Raw genomic sequence first — 14,161 nt, 5'->3', positions numbered from 1 at the left:
CCCCCCCACAAGGCTCAAAGGTCCACTTTTTGGTCCACTTTTTATGTAAAGGTCCGATTTTTTGTCCACTTTTTATGTAAAGGTCCACTTTTTGGTCCACTTTTAATGTAAAGGTCCAAGATGTTTCTTGAAAAGGCGGACTGGAATCGTAGAAAAAGTGCTCCCTTTGTCATTGAATAAACATTTATCTCAGACTTTTTCTTGGCCTTGGAAACCCTCTCAAAAATGCACGAAATGCCATTTTAGAAGGTTCATTTTCAAAATTTTCCGGGGGAGCATGCCCCCAAACCCCCCTAGGAACCTCGCGCCTATGGAGCTCGTGGTCCCCTCAAGCAGTGGGGATAACCCCCCCTTCAAAATCCTGGCTACGGGCATGTAACCTCTGAGTATATAGTTGTTGGGTAATGTCTTTACCTCTCAGTGACCGGCCTTCCATTCTCCCAGGAATCCCAGCTCCCGAAGAGGAAAGTCTCCTCAGAAGGCATTCCTTTCCAGACGACTGTTACGGGCTTAGACTCCGAAAACGTAGTCTGAGGACAAAGTATTAGCAACATAGGACGTACGTAGCATGAAAGTTCATCTCTGTTGGTACAAGTCATTATGAAATAAAGACTAAGCTTTAATTTCCAACACTGACTACAAAGAATTGGGACTTACGTATACCCCAGAATTTCGGTTGACTACAGTTGAGGAGTGAAAGAGGCGGTCTACATGTACATAAGAGCTCACAGACCTACCCTGAACAGGGACGGGGACGGGGGACGACACAAGTTATCTGGCACGTATAACCCGCTACTACGGTAACGTGTCTCTGACGTCACGCTCCAAAAATAGATGGGTCCATTACGTGAACAAGGTTGATGGAGTCAACCGAAAATTTGGGTTAAGTCCCAATTCTTTGTAGCTAGGGTTTGAAATTGAAGCTTATTCTTTATTTAATAATAGGACGTTCATGTATAATGTATTTTTAGAGACTTGTTCACAGGTCAGTAATAAAATACAACGGATGCTCTCTGAAACATCTAGCTTTATATAAGACTACGTACCGTGTACAGGGGTGTATCTAGCGATCACTGTATAATTTTATTGTTAGACTTCAATATTTAACAGAAGACTATGAAGGAAAATACAGTTGATCATTCAACGCCTACAAGGGAAGAATTACAATCTTTGAAATTATTTCTCAATTTGATATAGACTTAAGACGAATTACATATTAATAATGGCTTTTGGATTCAATATTGCTTATTTCATAATTTCGGTTGTACGGTTTCAAAACATCAATTATTAATATAATATTAAAAACCCCTGTATTACCTGAGATGTGGCATCTCCATGACCAAAGTGGTTTGCACCTCCTAGCTTTCCCGCCAGGGGTCCTTCCTTCACAAGTTTGCTCGACATCTCAGATAGGTCAATCCTATAGTAGAAGAAGGAAGCAATAGACATAAGTTTTTTTTTCCTTAGACGATATCCAACCCTTGCTACAGTCGTCAGGGATACACGTCCGTTAGGAAAATGCCAAAAGGTGTTGTCTGTTTCAGTAACGCGGTACTGAATACACCAAACTTTATGTTGTTTGTGTACGTTGTAAGGTACTAAATATTAAAGGTATTAGGGTGATCTGTGTATATATATATATGTGTGTGTATAGCTACGTACGTAGAGCTACGTAGAACCACATGACGACATCAGCACTGCGGTGACAATGCTGTAAAAACGCCAGAAGAAAGCAATAGACATAAAACAGAGCTTTATACTCACCAAATCCACCGAGAAATCAAAGAAGTGTGACGGGTTAACGTCCGTGCCTCCCCCCGAAGCGAGCGAGTAGTCGGGTAGGTTTGACTTAGTAGGTAGCTCATTATCTATGCAATGACCTTTAAGGTAGTGTAAGGGTGGCGTGGCCAGGTGCTAGGTTTTTTTTTTTTTGTTTCTTTTCATATTCCAACATTTCATGACAAACATGGCGACAGCACACTCATTTTACAAATTATTTTATGCCACCACCAACACAGAGTACAAATACAGGACAAGACAATACTCATTTTCACTTCAGTTAAGTGAGGAAAGTCGAGTAAAGTGCCTTTTCCAAGGACACAAGATCGGTGGCATGTCAGGACTCGAACCCGTGACCTCTTGGTTCCGACTCGAGCGCTCTGCCGCTACGCCACCCAAACCCCACAGGTTCAATTTGGCATCTAAAAAAGTTACACTACAGATGTATAGTCCAACATGTATTTTAAACCACAGCAGATAGAACTGCAACAGTCATAGTAATGACGGCACCCAAACGGTAGTTATGGTAGAATAAAGATGGTTACATGGGAGTCTGTTAATAAAGAACAAGGCGACGGATATGTCTGTTACAGTTTATTAATCTAAGAATACTATTTTCATTGCGTTTTGAACATCGTCAGGAAACAAACTAATTTATTATCATGAAAGTTCATCTGTGGTAGTAATCATAGTAAAACGTTAAACTTTATTCCAACACACAATTTACAGGGATCAAATTTTCAGCGACCACTGTCGCCTTCATCAGGATAATCAATGACCAACCACTTCACAACGTGATCTCGCGAGAGTTACGGTTTGCAAACACGTGACCTTATTCACACAAACTAATTTATTCCTTAGCCAGCAAAAAAGTCACTCAAAACGCATCACTAAATACTATTTTCTTTGCGTTTTGAACATCGTCAGGGAACAAATTAATTCACTCCTTAGCCAGCAGAAAAGTCACTCAAAACGCATTATGACCTTAAAAACGTGCTGAAGGTTATTGTTTTAGCTATTGAGAACGGTCACTGACTTTTCAGTTTTTTGTTTGTGTTACTCCGCTTGCACATGCTACAAGCGAACGAACAACACTTCCAACAAGACAACAACACGGCAGATAGAACTGCCAAAATCAGAGCAATAGCATTCAACAGGTACTGGTAAAATAAAAATGGTTACATAAGAGTATGTAACTTTAGAATAAAGCGACGAGGACGGCTGTTGCCGATTATTAATGACTAAATACTTTTTCTTTGCGTTTTTAACATCGTCAGGAAACGAAGAGGAAGAAGTTGAGTCACTCAAAACGCAATTACCTTGGAAACGTGCTCTAGGTCACTGTTTTAGCTATAGAAAACGGTCACTGTCTTTTCAGTATTTTGTTTGTGTTATCCCGCTTGCACATGCCACAAGCGAACGAACAGCACTTCCAACAAGACAACAACACGGCAGAGAGAACTGTCACAATCAGAGCAATGACATCCAGCAGGTAGTACTGGTTAAAAATGGTTACATGGGAGTCTGTAAATTTAGAAAACAGCGACGAGGATGGCTGTCACCGCTTATAAATCACTGAATACTATTTTTTAACATCATCAGGAAACAAACTAGTTCCTTCCCTAGCCAGAATGGAAGTCATTCAAAACGTAATGACCTTAAAAAACGTACAGTACTGTTTTAGCTGCACTGTAGAAAACGGTCACTGACTTTTCAGCTTTTTGTTTGTGTTACTCCGCTTGCACATGCTACAAGCGAAAGAACAACACTTCCAACAAGACAACAGCACGGCAGATAGAACTGCTACAATCAGAGCAATGACGTCCAGCAGGTAGTACTGGTAGAAGGGAAGTTCGGCTGCCCTCGACCTGAGATGCGGGAGGCCGCCATGTTTGATGACGTGTTCTATCCACCAGACTGCCCGCTCCATCGGCGACTGTGGTTGGTCACGAAGATGTGACGAGACCTTGTTGGCTTTCTCCTTGTACCTGAAACATTATTAAGGACAGTAAAATCTGAGTCCAAGACGGTCAATACCCACAATTTACTCATATTGGGGTCGGCAGTGTTTGGGAGGCCATCGTGATTTAGTTAGGTGTGACAGGCTAGGTGCTTTGAAAAGCTGGTAATAAGAAAGTTGGATTAAGGACGCTGTATGGATCAGGACTTTTTGTGTTAATGACCACCATGTACTTATGACACTTAGCTGTACATTTGAAACCGTGGATTCTGTTCCTACTTTTCTGTAACTGGTAAATAACTGACCACCATTATGTATATATATATCCAACTTCCGCACATTTGGAAACGCATTGTAGATACCTGTATTCCAATCATGCGTATGTGTAGATATGTAAATATTGTACATTTGGGAATGGATCTGTAGCAGCGACACCTGTGCTGCAGTGCAATGTGAACCAGTCAGAATTGCCCTGAGGAAGGTGACAGACCGTTACCGAAAACGTCTGCTTAATAAAAGACTTGGTTGTATATAAAGGGTCACTTTACTCGGAAGCTATACCGTCTCATACGTACCTAGGGTCGGAAATAACGGTAGTGATGGTCTGGTAAACCTCCTCTGAAGTCACGGTGTGGATGTCCAGTGACACCGCCATCCCGCGGGCCATCACCCGGGCAATGTTGTCAAACTGCTCGGCGAACAGAGGCATCCCGACTAGCGGCACCCCGTGGTACATGGCCTCTGCCACTCCGTTGTAACCACAGTGTGAAACAAACGCCTTCGTGTTTGGATGAGCTAAAATTGACGAAAAACACTGACAATCAATGCAATTATAGAGTCGTAAAACTGGACTTTTAAAATTACTTTTCTACCTGGAAAAGGTAGAAATTGCCTAAATACTATTAAATAGATGACATTCAAAGGAGATTGGACACTAACGGAGTATTTAATAATTTATTTACAATTACAGAACATAACTTGGGGTGGACATCTCTAGCAGAACTCAAATTTTAGTCAAGCAAGCACAATAACAAATATATTATAACAAAATGGCAAAACAGCAAATGGGTAAGACAACAGGTAAAAAAATAATGCATCGATATGAAATTAATTGACTTTTATACACGGTTTAAATGTTTAGTCGGGTATAAATCGTTTTGTGTGGACCAAGTAGGTTTGAATCACGAATACTTCTCTAACGCACCATCTTCTCTTGTCTGAATGAAAGCTCATCTGTGTTGGTAGAATCCATTGTTAAAGAGTTTGAACTTTGTTCCAACACGCAAAAAATATATATAACAAGACTGCCAATGAAAACATACATTACCATGGCGATGGTGGTATGGTTGCTTTTAGGGTTAATGTTTGCATGGCACTGCCATGATTTCATGATTTTGAGGAATCGTTGGTGTATCTGTTAAGTCTAGTCTGTTAAGTTAGTGAACAAGCCCCGGGGTCACAGAAAGTAGGGCATCCTAGGCAGACAGGTTTTCTCAAGGGTTTCCAGGAATGTGGGCATACAAAAAAAAAATCCTGTGAACATTCCATTATGTGGACTAAATTCCTGTAAAATTCCTAGAATTCTTGCAAACTGCACACAATACTGTATCATTAGGCTCCTCCCTGAGACGTCGCCAAAATACATTGTCCTCTCTTGTCTATTTGGCATAATTTCTACCCTTCCCAGATACTTCAGACGCCTGGTAGAGGCATAGATACTACGAGATCATTCTCCAACAGGTGTAAAGAGTATTTACCTAGTAGATCGTTTTGCGGCACCCACTCCATGGTCCTGGTGTTGGTCCCCAGACTTGGCGGAGGTGTTCCGGCGTAGCGCCACACGACCTTCTGTGGCAAACGGGCAAAAGCAGCGGCCAGCATGTCGGCTATCTCTGCAGGCATGGTCGCCACCATGGAGCCGAACGTTACCAACACAACACCGTCATCTCCAGAACTCTGCACAAACTTCTCCAGATCCTATGTTATTACCAAAAGAAAAAGCCTTAGAATGTACTTTAAATACATTGTGCCAAACATCATAATCTGTTACATTTTATACTATGGATAAATTTAATTTCACTCTAGATGGTTCAATTCAGTTGATTTATTTTACCAGCAACTACGCTAAAAAATGTTTAGACTTTAGAGCAAAAAGTATCAGTTGATTCATCTATTGTCTTCTACGTAGGTCAATTTTGTTGTATCCACATGTAGTTTAAGGCCTTACGATAGTCACTGTCCTTTTGTTGTGTCAATATAGTTCTTATAATGTAAAAACATACTGTAGACCCAGAGTTAATGTCATGGATAAGTGCACAATAAATCTGTTTTATTGTAAACCCTTCCTACGTAACGCTCCTTTGGGGTGGGGGTGGGGGGTCATAAGGCCCAAGGCTTTACGCTATTCCGTTTAATGGTTAATTTGTTGGCTGTTTGGTGGCAAGAAGTTATTTGTTTTGGCATCAAGGCTCAGGCCCATCATTAAAGTGTTTTATGCACCAGGCTTAGCTAGGACTATAGTTTTCATCGTTGCAACATTTTTGACCTACTGTAAGCAGGGGTACCAGAGTATACAGTGCAATTTACGGAACACAGTGCAATTTTACTAGTATATACAGTGCAGTTTTACGCAATACAGTACAATGCATGGTATTAGTATATAGAGCAATTTTACTAGTAAAATTACACTGCATACTAATACGATTGTACTGTATTACGTAAAAGTTCACTGTATACTCTAGCACCCCTGGTTAGGATTAGTCCAATTAAAGTCGCCAAGGTAACCAATTAATCGAGTCACGCATCATCATCATACTTATGCAATTCAACCAGTTATCATTCCCTCCTTAGGCCGACGGCCATCTTTTTTTCTTAATTATTTATTGTTTCTATGACTGACCTCACTGAGAGGCTTGACGTCCTCAGCCATGTGACCCGCTATGCTGACCATATTTGGCATCATGGGTTTCGGGAAGTCGAACATGAGATCTGATTGGTAGAGCCACACGTCAGTTCTTGCAATTGCAGCAGAGTTGGTGAAGTTTTCACCAAGAGTCCTGTTGGTGAAGAAAATTAATTCATCCAGAATGTCGTTTCAACCATTTCTGTCAAGATTAAGGATGGTCAATTCTTTAATAAGCAAATGTGCAAAGATTGAGTGTAACAAGTCGTTCGGTGTAATATAGCTAGCTGCCGCCGTGCCGCGTGCCTGTGAAGGTGGTGTGTTACGCCGAAGGGCGGTTATACCGGCTATACCGATACAGATATAGAATCTTACATAATAATTGTAACGGATATTCAAATTCAAAAGCTACATGCGCGACTGTACGATTGTATTTCTTCTTTGTTGTTGTTTTTTCTTTGTTGCTCCATTATTTTAAAACATTATTATCAATTCATTGGCATTTTGTCTTATGTTGACACTCGAAATATAATTTAAAAACAAATGTTCACGAACTGTAGGAGGATAAATTTCACATCATACTTCTAACTAAAATGTATGCATTCTCTCTACATGTGCGGTATTGAAAACAAACCAGAAAGCTAACATTTTGCAAAACATATTCAAAATATGGTCTGCTCTGTAAATTCTTACTCAAACACATTCCTATATATGGTCATACGGGAGTCTAAATCCCTCTTGCTATAAAATTGCAACATGATGTATCCCACCACTAGTTACCATGATTGTGAGTCATTGGTGACAGACGTCTGGTTTAGGCCGTTGACATTATTGGTTTTGAGATAAAGAAACGGAGCAAAACAGAGCAAAAAAACAACATGTTTTTCTTTAGTAAAACTGTGCTTGCAATTATCATTATACAGGTTTGCTGATCGAATGTCAACTATATATGGTGTATACAGAAAATGCATAGCATAAAATTGATGAGCTTCTGTCAATTGTTAAAGTATTAAGGTTGAAACAGCAGACTGGATTTGTCCTTTGAATAAATTTCAAGTAGTGCAATGAACTGTTTTAGGCACACCTACCAGGTTTATTTTTAATTTAAAAACATCGCAATTAATGAATACCAACGATGAGTGAAGAAAAAAACGAATATATATGTTAACAAACCTTTTTGCAATCTCGTCAACACGTGTTTCGAAGAACATTGGCGCGGTAGTAAATATGAAGTACACCAAGACGTTCTTGACTCTCTGCAGGAATGTCATCCTATCAGACAGTCCTGACGACACTGTTGGGACGTAAGCCAGAGGATTGGGGCATCCGGTGGCTCGGAGGTCTAAATATGTTTGAAAAAAAGCAACAACATTCATTTATTAACTAATTGCAATTTTCTTCCATTAATCATTTCAAGGATAAATAATACAGGTAAAAAAATCAACTTGATACGCCATTTGATTTTATTCTTATTTCATTTGTTTGTATGACCGTGCTTTGCCTATTTTCTTTGTTTTATTTTCAATATAAATTTATGATTATGACATAATCACCATAGTGATTATTTATATAATTATACATTACACATGTGTGTGTAATGAGTGTGGGGAGCAGTGTATGTGTGTGTTTGTGTGTGTGTGGCGTGTGTGTGTTTGTGTGTATGTGTGTGTGTATTCGTGTGTGTGTATGTGTGTGGTGTGTGTGTGTGGTGTGAGTGTGTGTATGTGTGTGTGTTTGTGTGAGTGTGGTGTGTATATGTGTGTGTGTATGTGTGTGTGTGTGTGTTTGTGTGTGTGTGGTGTGGGCTTGCTGAGAGTGTGTGCATGTTCTGTGTGTGTGTGTGTGTGTGTGGTGTGTGTGTGTGGTGTGTGTGTGTGTGCGTATGTGTGTGTGTGTCCGTGTGTGTGTTGTGTGTGTGTGTGTTTGGTAGAGATCAAAGGGCCTAATTCTCGATATATAATAAAGAAATTAGATTGCATTCGGTAGCAGTTAGGCCTCCAAACTTGTCCTGACATACCTTGCCCCGTAGGCATTGATCTTGACGTGCCGACTAGCGGCAGGTCCAGGTACTGCGCCAGGAGAGGTCCACAGGAGGGACCAGCGTACGTCAGGACAACGTCATAGTGACTGTTCTTCAGTTTTCTCAGTAGCTGGGTGTCGCTCAATGTCTCTTCAGTAAGTTCAAGCAGAGCATTACTCAAAGTCTGGGCAAAGTTTATGAGGCCTAAGAATCCAGATGAAGAAAATGCCTGTAAGAATAAAATAAACTTATTACACAGCAATAAATGTACAGGGTAAAACGTATGACAACTACTGATACAACAAGACTGGCAATGAAAACATACATTGCCATGGCCAAGGTGGTTGCTGTTAGGGCTATTGTTTGCATGGTACTGCCATCATTTCATGATTTTGAGGAAGACTTGGTACCTGTTAAATCTAGTAGACAGATACAGTGCACTCCTCCCCTAACTGTGTAGATGTGAGTCAGAGACATGCCTGTGGATATTCCATGCCTGTGGACAAAAATGCCTCCCTTCCCTAGTGTATTGTAAACGAGCCCCGGGGTCACAGAAAGAAGGGCCATCGGGGCAGATTGGTCTTCCCAAGGGTTCCCAGGAATGTTGGCATAGATGTGGGTCAGAGACATGCCTGTGGACATTCCATTCCTGTGGACAAAATGTCTGTACCATTCCTAGAATCATTGCAAACTACAGACAATAGTGTACCGTCAGGCTCCTCCCTGAGACGTTGCCAAAAATTCAATAATACAAGATAGAGTGTGTGGCCAGTATAGGGTAGAGTTGAGCTTTGACAATCATTGGAAGAATTTCTTATGTCTACATATCCTTTAACCCTATCTATACTATGTGTGTGTTGGGGGAGGGTGGCTAGAAGTTCCCGCGCCAAATTTGATGTCGCATAGCGTCCGAACGGCTTATAATAAGCAAGGAGGTTAAATACAACTTGTATTTAACCTCCTTGTAATAAGTAATAATTATTTTGTGTTGACATAACATCGGGTTTCTGACAGGCATTTTTTCTAAAAAAAACCTGGCGAATTTTCAAGGGGGGGGGGCGGATTAGCAACACCTTCCCGCGAATAAAAAAAAAGCCCAGTCTACATAGGATTAACGTAAATCCCTGGTATACCATACAGGGTTTGTCACGTGCCATTATGTACTTAAATTTGCTATTCATGTCAATTTAAGTAAACCATGGACAGGTATAGAAGTTTTACCTGTTCCGAATTGTTTATGTTCTTGTTGTGAGGGCTAGCCCTTTATAATAGCCTCCGGCTAGTTGGGCAGTCCTGGCTGTATATGCCACAGGGGAGATTGGAATCCAGGGGGATCCGGAATCCTCCTAGGGGAGACTGGAATCCTCCTAGGGGAGATAGGGATTCCAATCTCCCCTAGGGTAGACTGGAATCCTCCTAGGGGAATCTGGAATCCTCCTAGGAGAGATTGGTAACTTACTATTGTAGGTGAATTACTAGATTGGAATCAAGATTTGTCCTGGCATAATTTGCAGTTCTAATTCCATAATTGAAATCTTTCCAAACTTAGACCCAAATCTATTTCCAACTGGAAAAACTGGTTTTTGTGTCACTATCTCACAATGGCCTGATGCAAATATCTGAGTCTCATTTACATATTCACTTACCTATGCTGAAAATGATTGAAACTTTAGGTATGAAATATCAATGAGATATCAAGCATTTTGATGCAATCACAATTTCTCCTTTTAAAATTGGAGACTGTCCTGTAAGAATTCTCACCTGTCCTAGGACAAATTGGAATCCCTATCTCCCCTAGGAGAATCTGGAGAGACAATCTCCAAGGAGAGATTGAAATTCAGATATTCAGATCCTATTTTTGTACAAAAAACTTGAATTCCAGCCTCCCCTAGGAGGATTCCAGATTCTCCTAGGGGAGATAGGGATTCTAATCTCCCCTAGGGGAGATAGGGATTCCAATCTCCCCTAGGAGGATTCCGGATCCCCCTGGATTCCAATGTCCCCTGTGACATATACATATGTCTTATACAGCCTAATAAATCAAATCAAATCAATATAGTCTATTGGATGGTGAATTGCGCATATCAACATCGCCATTTCCAATCAACATTACGTACCAACTTTTGAGGCACACTCTTCATAAATTCCTTGACCGACGGTGGTTTTCCTGGATCTCCATATGTTTCGTATCGCAAGGTAGGCCATTTCCGCATGAGGTCGCTCTTTTGACTAGCATGGGCCAACACGGTGACGACGTGTCCTCGGGAAGCCAGGACTTCGGCAATCTTCGCCACGTCCAACCATGGGCTCGCGTAAGTAACCGTGGCAACCAGGATGTCGGCAGATTGGGCATGCTGGGACAAGATGGCGGCCCCCATCATGATTAGGTGAAAACTATTCATCATGTTTTAACAACAGTAACGGCAATAGTAGATTTTTCTAGTATGTCCGAGGATCTGAAAAAAATATGAGATAACTTCACACATATGTTGAAAAGGGGAAATATTAAATGACAATCACACTGGTATTATTAAAAGAAAATATTTCAAGTTTTCTTATGTTACATACTGCCCCTATAGTTACACGAGGCGGCCTCGCTCCCACCTTTGGACCGTTACTAAAAAAACATTGTGTATTTGTTGTGCTTGGTTTGACCTATTGCTCAGGTCACATTTCCAAAAGTGGGCTCGGCCGGGCAGTCTTATTGAGCAAAAATACGATATAAAAGACAAGGAAACACAGAAAGGTTTTCGATAATAATCATGGGCACTATTTCTGTATATTCTTGATATGAATTGTTAGTTTTTCGTTCATACAGCCCGGCCGGGCCCCGGTTTAGAAATTTGACCTAGGCATTACTAAAGAATATAATGTAGAGGATTCAAGGTTCAGAAATAAACCGTGTCTATTGTCTAAAATAAAGTGCTGACGTAACCAGCATGCACGGATAAAGTCAAGTAATTTTTTTCGCTAATAAGGTTCGTATTTATTATACAGCAGGTACAAGAGATCCAGCGTTTGATTTGATATCGCCCGATATGCTGTAACGTTCCTCGATTAGTAACGTCCCTGGATAGGACAATAAGTGGAGGTCCCGTGTTTAGGGGGGGAGTAGGTAAAAAAACAACCAAGCCCGTTTCGAAAAAGAGAAGGGCATGCCCCGGTGTGCGATGGTCCAAATACATGTACTACTCTCTGGAAGTTAGTGATTCACTACAAATCGCCCGGAAGGGGCATGGCGAACCCCCATTTTGTACTAGCCACGCCAGAACATGTCACTGGTTGCCGATTTCTTGGCAGATGGGCATTACGTACCTTACTCAGAAGAAAGAAAGATATCTCCTACCTTCTGATACTGTCCCTCAGTCCGAACTAACGACAGACGCTGTGTGATCTTGGGAAAAGCCAACGTAACTGTTGTCTGACTCTGACCTTTAGTTGGCCAGCATAATGTTACATGCGGGGTCAAAGGGCAACGCCCGATCGTGCGTTTGTGATGCATTTATAGTAATGGCTCACTATGGATGGCGTGGCACACTTGTCCGCCGGTAGGAAACTAACCTGTTTGACGAAAATGCAAGTCATCTTTGTTCGCAATTGTTTATTCTCTTCAGCCGGAAAGCCACGTACTCAATCGAACGCTTTTCGAACGAGTTTTCTTTGCAGAAGATATCACTCCGCCGTCCATAGCAACGCCGTTGCTAAGGACGACATTTTCGCGGGCGGCGGGATGAAATTTCATCCGAGTTGTTGACAGCCGATTACATCACCAGTTTCGGCCTCTGCGTCAAGATGGCGGTACGTATCAGACGTGTATATCATGTGCTCTCCGTAGCATTCATATTTGAGGGGTTTTATATCAGTTTTAGTGTAGTTCTGTGGTCAATCTCGGTGCACAGTGAAATGAACAAAATGGCCGACCCGGACTGTTTTGAATTTTCGTCTCATTTGAATTTGGGGGGAAACCCGTTTCGCCCTCGATTTTGCACATGCCGATAAGTGGATAAAATGTGTTGAACCTTTGGCTATCTCCCATTATGAATATCCTGTTGGTGCGGAATCTGGATATATTTGCAATTCCATGTCTACTAGGGTCACTTTTTTCGGCAATTTTATGGCTAAACCTTATCGTTTGCCGTTTGATTTCATTTCGGTCATTGTTGAATAATTTGCGTATATGTGCTTCATTTCTTGTAAACTTCATGTTCGTAGTAAAACCATTTCCGTTGAACTAATTTAGCCCCAGTTTAGACCCAGACTCTAAGTCGTTAGATCTTCATGAGGACAGATTCAATTCTAAATATTGTAGTTAATGTTGTACTCGAGTACAAAAAAAATTCATCCTTCTGCGTGTGTTTGTGCAAAAATTTCCCGCCAGCTTTGTCACGTGTTGCCTAGTTGCCGTGCAAGAAAAACAAGATGCATAGCAACCAACGGGACTGCTGCAAATTGTTACTGTGACAATAACAATGTTGTAATGTAGTGTCAAGTTACAGTGAGACAAGCATGTCTGTACCTCCTATCTAGTGCTTGATAATAAAAACACAAAATATGCAACTTTTGATAAATGATAAATGGTTAAGTATATAAATATTCTATTATTAAGACAAAGCTAACATTCATTTCAGTATTGATTTGAGAAAAAGATGTGACAGGGAATTTTTATTTCTGTTTCAGATAATCCTAGGCTTCACCGACTCGATCGGTAAGTATCTGGCAAACCATGTGTCCCTGTCTCCCGGTATTTTGTTTTCTCTTCATCCTCACCCTGGAGCCTCAGTTTATGATTTGACCCGTGATGTGTTGCATCACCCCTTTGTTGAGCCGGATGTGGTGTTCCTGCATGTGGGTACGAACAACCTCCCCATGCACCGTCCACTCAGCCGGACTGTTGACGATTTTCGTTCCCTTATTTCAGTGACTAAGTCACGTTTCCCGTCGGCCTCTGTTGTTGTTTCAAGTATTTTACGTCGTTATGATTCTATGGACGGGAAGCGCTCTGAGTTGAATTCTCTTTTGGTTGACCTGTGTTCAAGTGAGGATGTGTTTTTCTTTGATCATGGCGGCCAGGCTCGCAGAGAGATGTTTTCAGGTGATGGATCGATTACACTTAAGTTATGCCGGCAACATTAGCTTTGCTAATTATCTCTCTTTTCGCCTCAACAACATGGTCGACCTGCACCGGCGGAGCTGTCAGCCATCCCGCCGGTTTGTGTTGAGGGACGAAAGAAAGTGGCCGGAGCTGGGGAGAGGAGAGGCAGCAGCAGCAGAGGACCAGGAGAAGAGGACGGAGGCAGCAGAGGAGAAGAAGAGGACGCCGGGGACGTGGGCCAGGGTAGTTAGAGAGGGAGGGAAGGTCAGCCCCAGGAGGGTCCCTGTGAAGGTAGTGGGGGGTAGTGGGGGGAAGGGAGTCCCCGTTCCCAGGAGGGTCCCCGTCCCCCGGAGGGTCCCCAGCCCCAGGAGGGTCCCCAGCCCCAGGAGGGTCCCCGTCCCCAGGAGG

The 14,161-nt window shown here is 41.8% G+C and overlaps 2 protein-coding genes and 1 pseudogene across 2 annotated transcripts in view; 1 reads left to right on the top strand and 2 right to left on the bottom strand.

Annotated features, from left to right (window-relative positions):
• Positions 1 to 1,404, bottom strand: part of LOC109474700 — a 4,342-nt gene extending 2,938 nt beyond the window's left edge. The window contains exons 1-2 of the mRNA XM_019775046.1: positions 1,318 to 1,404; positions 415 to 530 (exon numbers count right to left, since the gene is read on the bottom strand). Of these exons, the coding sequence (XP_019630605.1) occupies positions 415 to 530; positions 1,318 to 1,404 (203 nt within the window). The remainder of the gene's footprint in view (positions 1 to 414; positions 531 to 1,317) is intronic.
• Positions 1,405 to 2,193: 789 nt separating this feature from the next.
• LOC109475061 (UDP-glucuronosyltransferase 2B4-like) lies at positions 2,194 to 12,108 on the bottom strand. Its single transcript, XM_019775605.1, has 8 exons — positions 12,008 to 12,108; positions 10,779 to 11,117; positions 8,659 to 8,890; positions 7,815 to 7,983; positions 6,639 to 6,795; positions 5,497 to 5,716; positions 4,315 to 4,534; positions 2,194 to 3,767 (listed from the first exon to the last, which is right to left on the bottom strand). Exons 2-8 carry the CDS (start codon positions 11,064 to 11,066, stop codon positions 3,482 to 3,484), a joined length of 1,572 nt encoding a protein of 523 aa, XP_019631164.1. The 5' UTR covers positions 11,067 to 11,117; positions 12,008 to 12,108; the 3' UTR covers positions 2,194 to 3,481.
• A 214-nt stretch (positions 12,109 to 12,322) lies between these two features.
• The window catches only part of LOC109474687, a 3,326-nt pseudogene continuing 1,487 nt past the window's right edge, over positions 12,323 to 14,161 (top strand).

The sequence above is a fragment of the Branchiostoma belcheri genome, unplaced genomic scaffold (genome assembly GCF_001625305.1).
Source record: "Branchiostoma belcheri isolate BF01 breed outbred unplaced genomic scaffold, Haploidv18h27 scaffold102, whole genome shotgun sequence".
In the NCBI taxonomy this organism is placed as follows: Eukaryota; Metazoa; Chordata; class Leptocardii; order Amphioxiformes; family Branchiostomatidae; genus Branchiostoma; species Branchiostoma belcheri.
The sequence above is the reverse complement of the archived record's forward strand: the minus strand, read 5'-3'. Positions and strand labels throughout refer to the sequence as shown.

What these genes read in the sequence shown, in the direction of transcription:
- LOC109475061 (XM_019775605.1), bottom strand. Translation starts at nt 11,066, where the DNA reads ATGATGAATAGTTTTCACCTAATCATGATGGGGGCCGCCATCTTGTCC. An exon ending in AGAGTGTGCCTCAAAAGTTG is followed by an intron (nt 8,891 to 10,778) that starts GTACGTAATGTT and finishes TTATTCTTACAG; the next exon opens with GCATTTTCTTCATCTGGATT. An exon ending in GTTGACGAGATTGCAAAAAG is followed by an intron (nt 6,796 to 7,814) that starts GTTTGTTAACAT and finishes CTTCACCAACAG; the next exon opens with GACTCTTGGTGAAAACTTCA.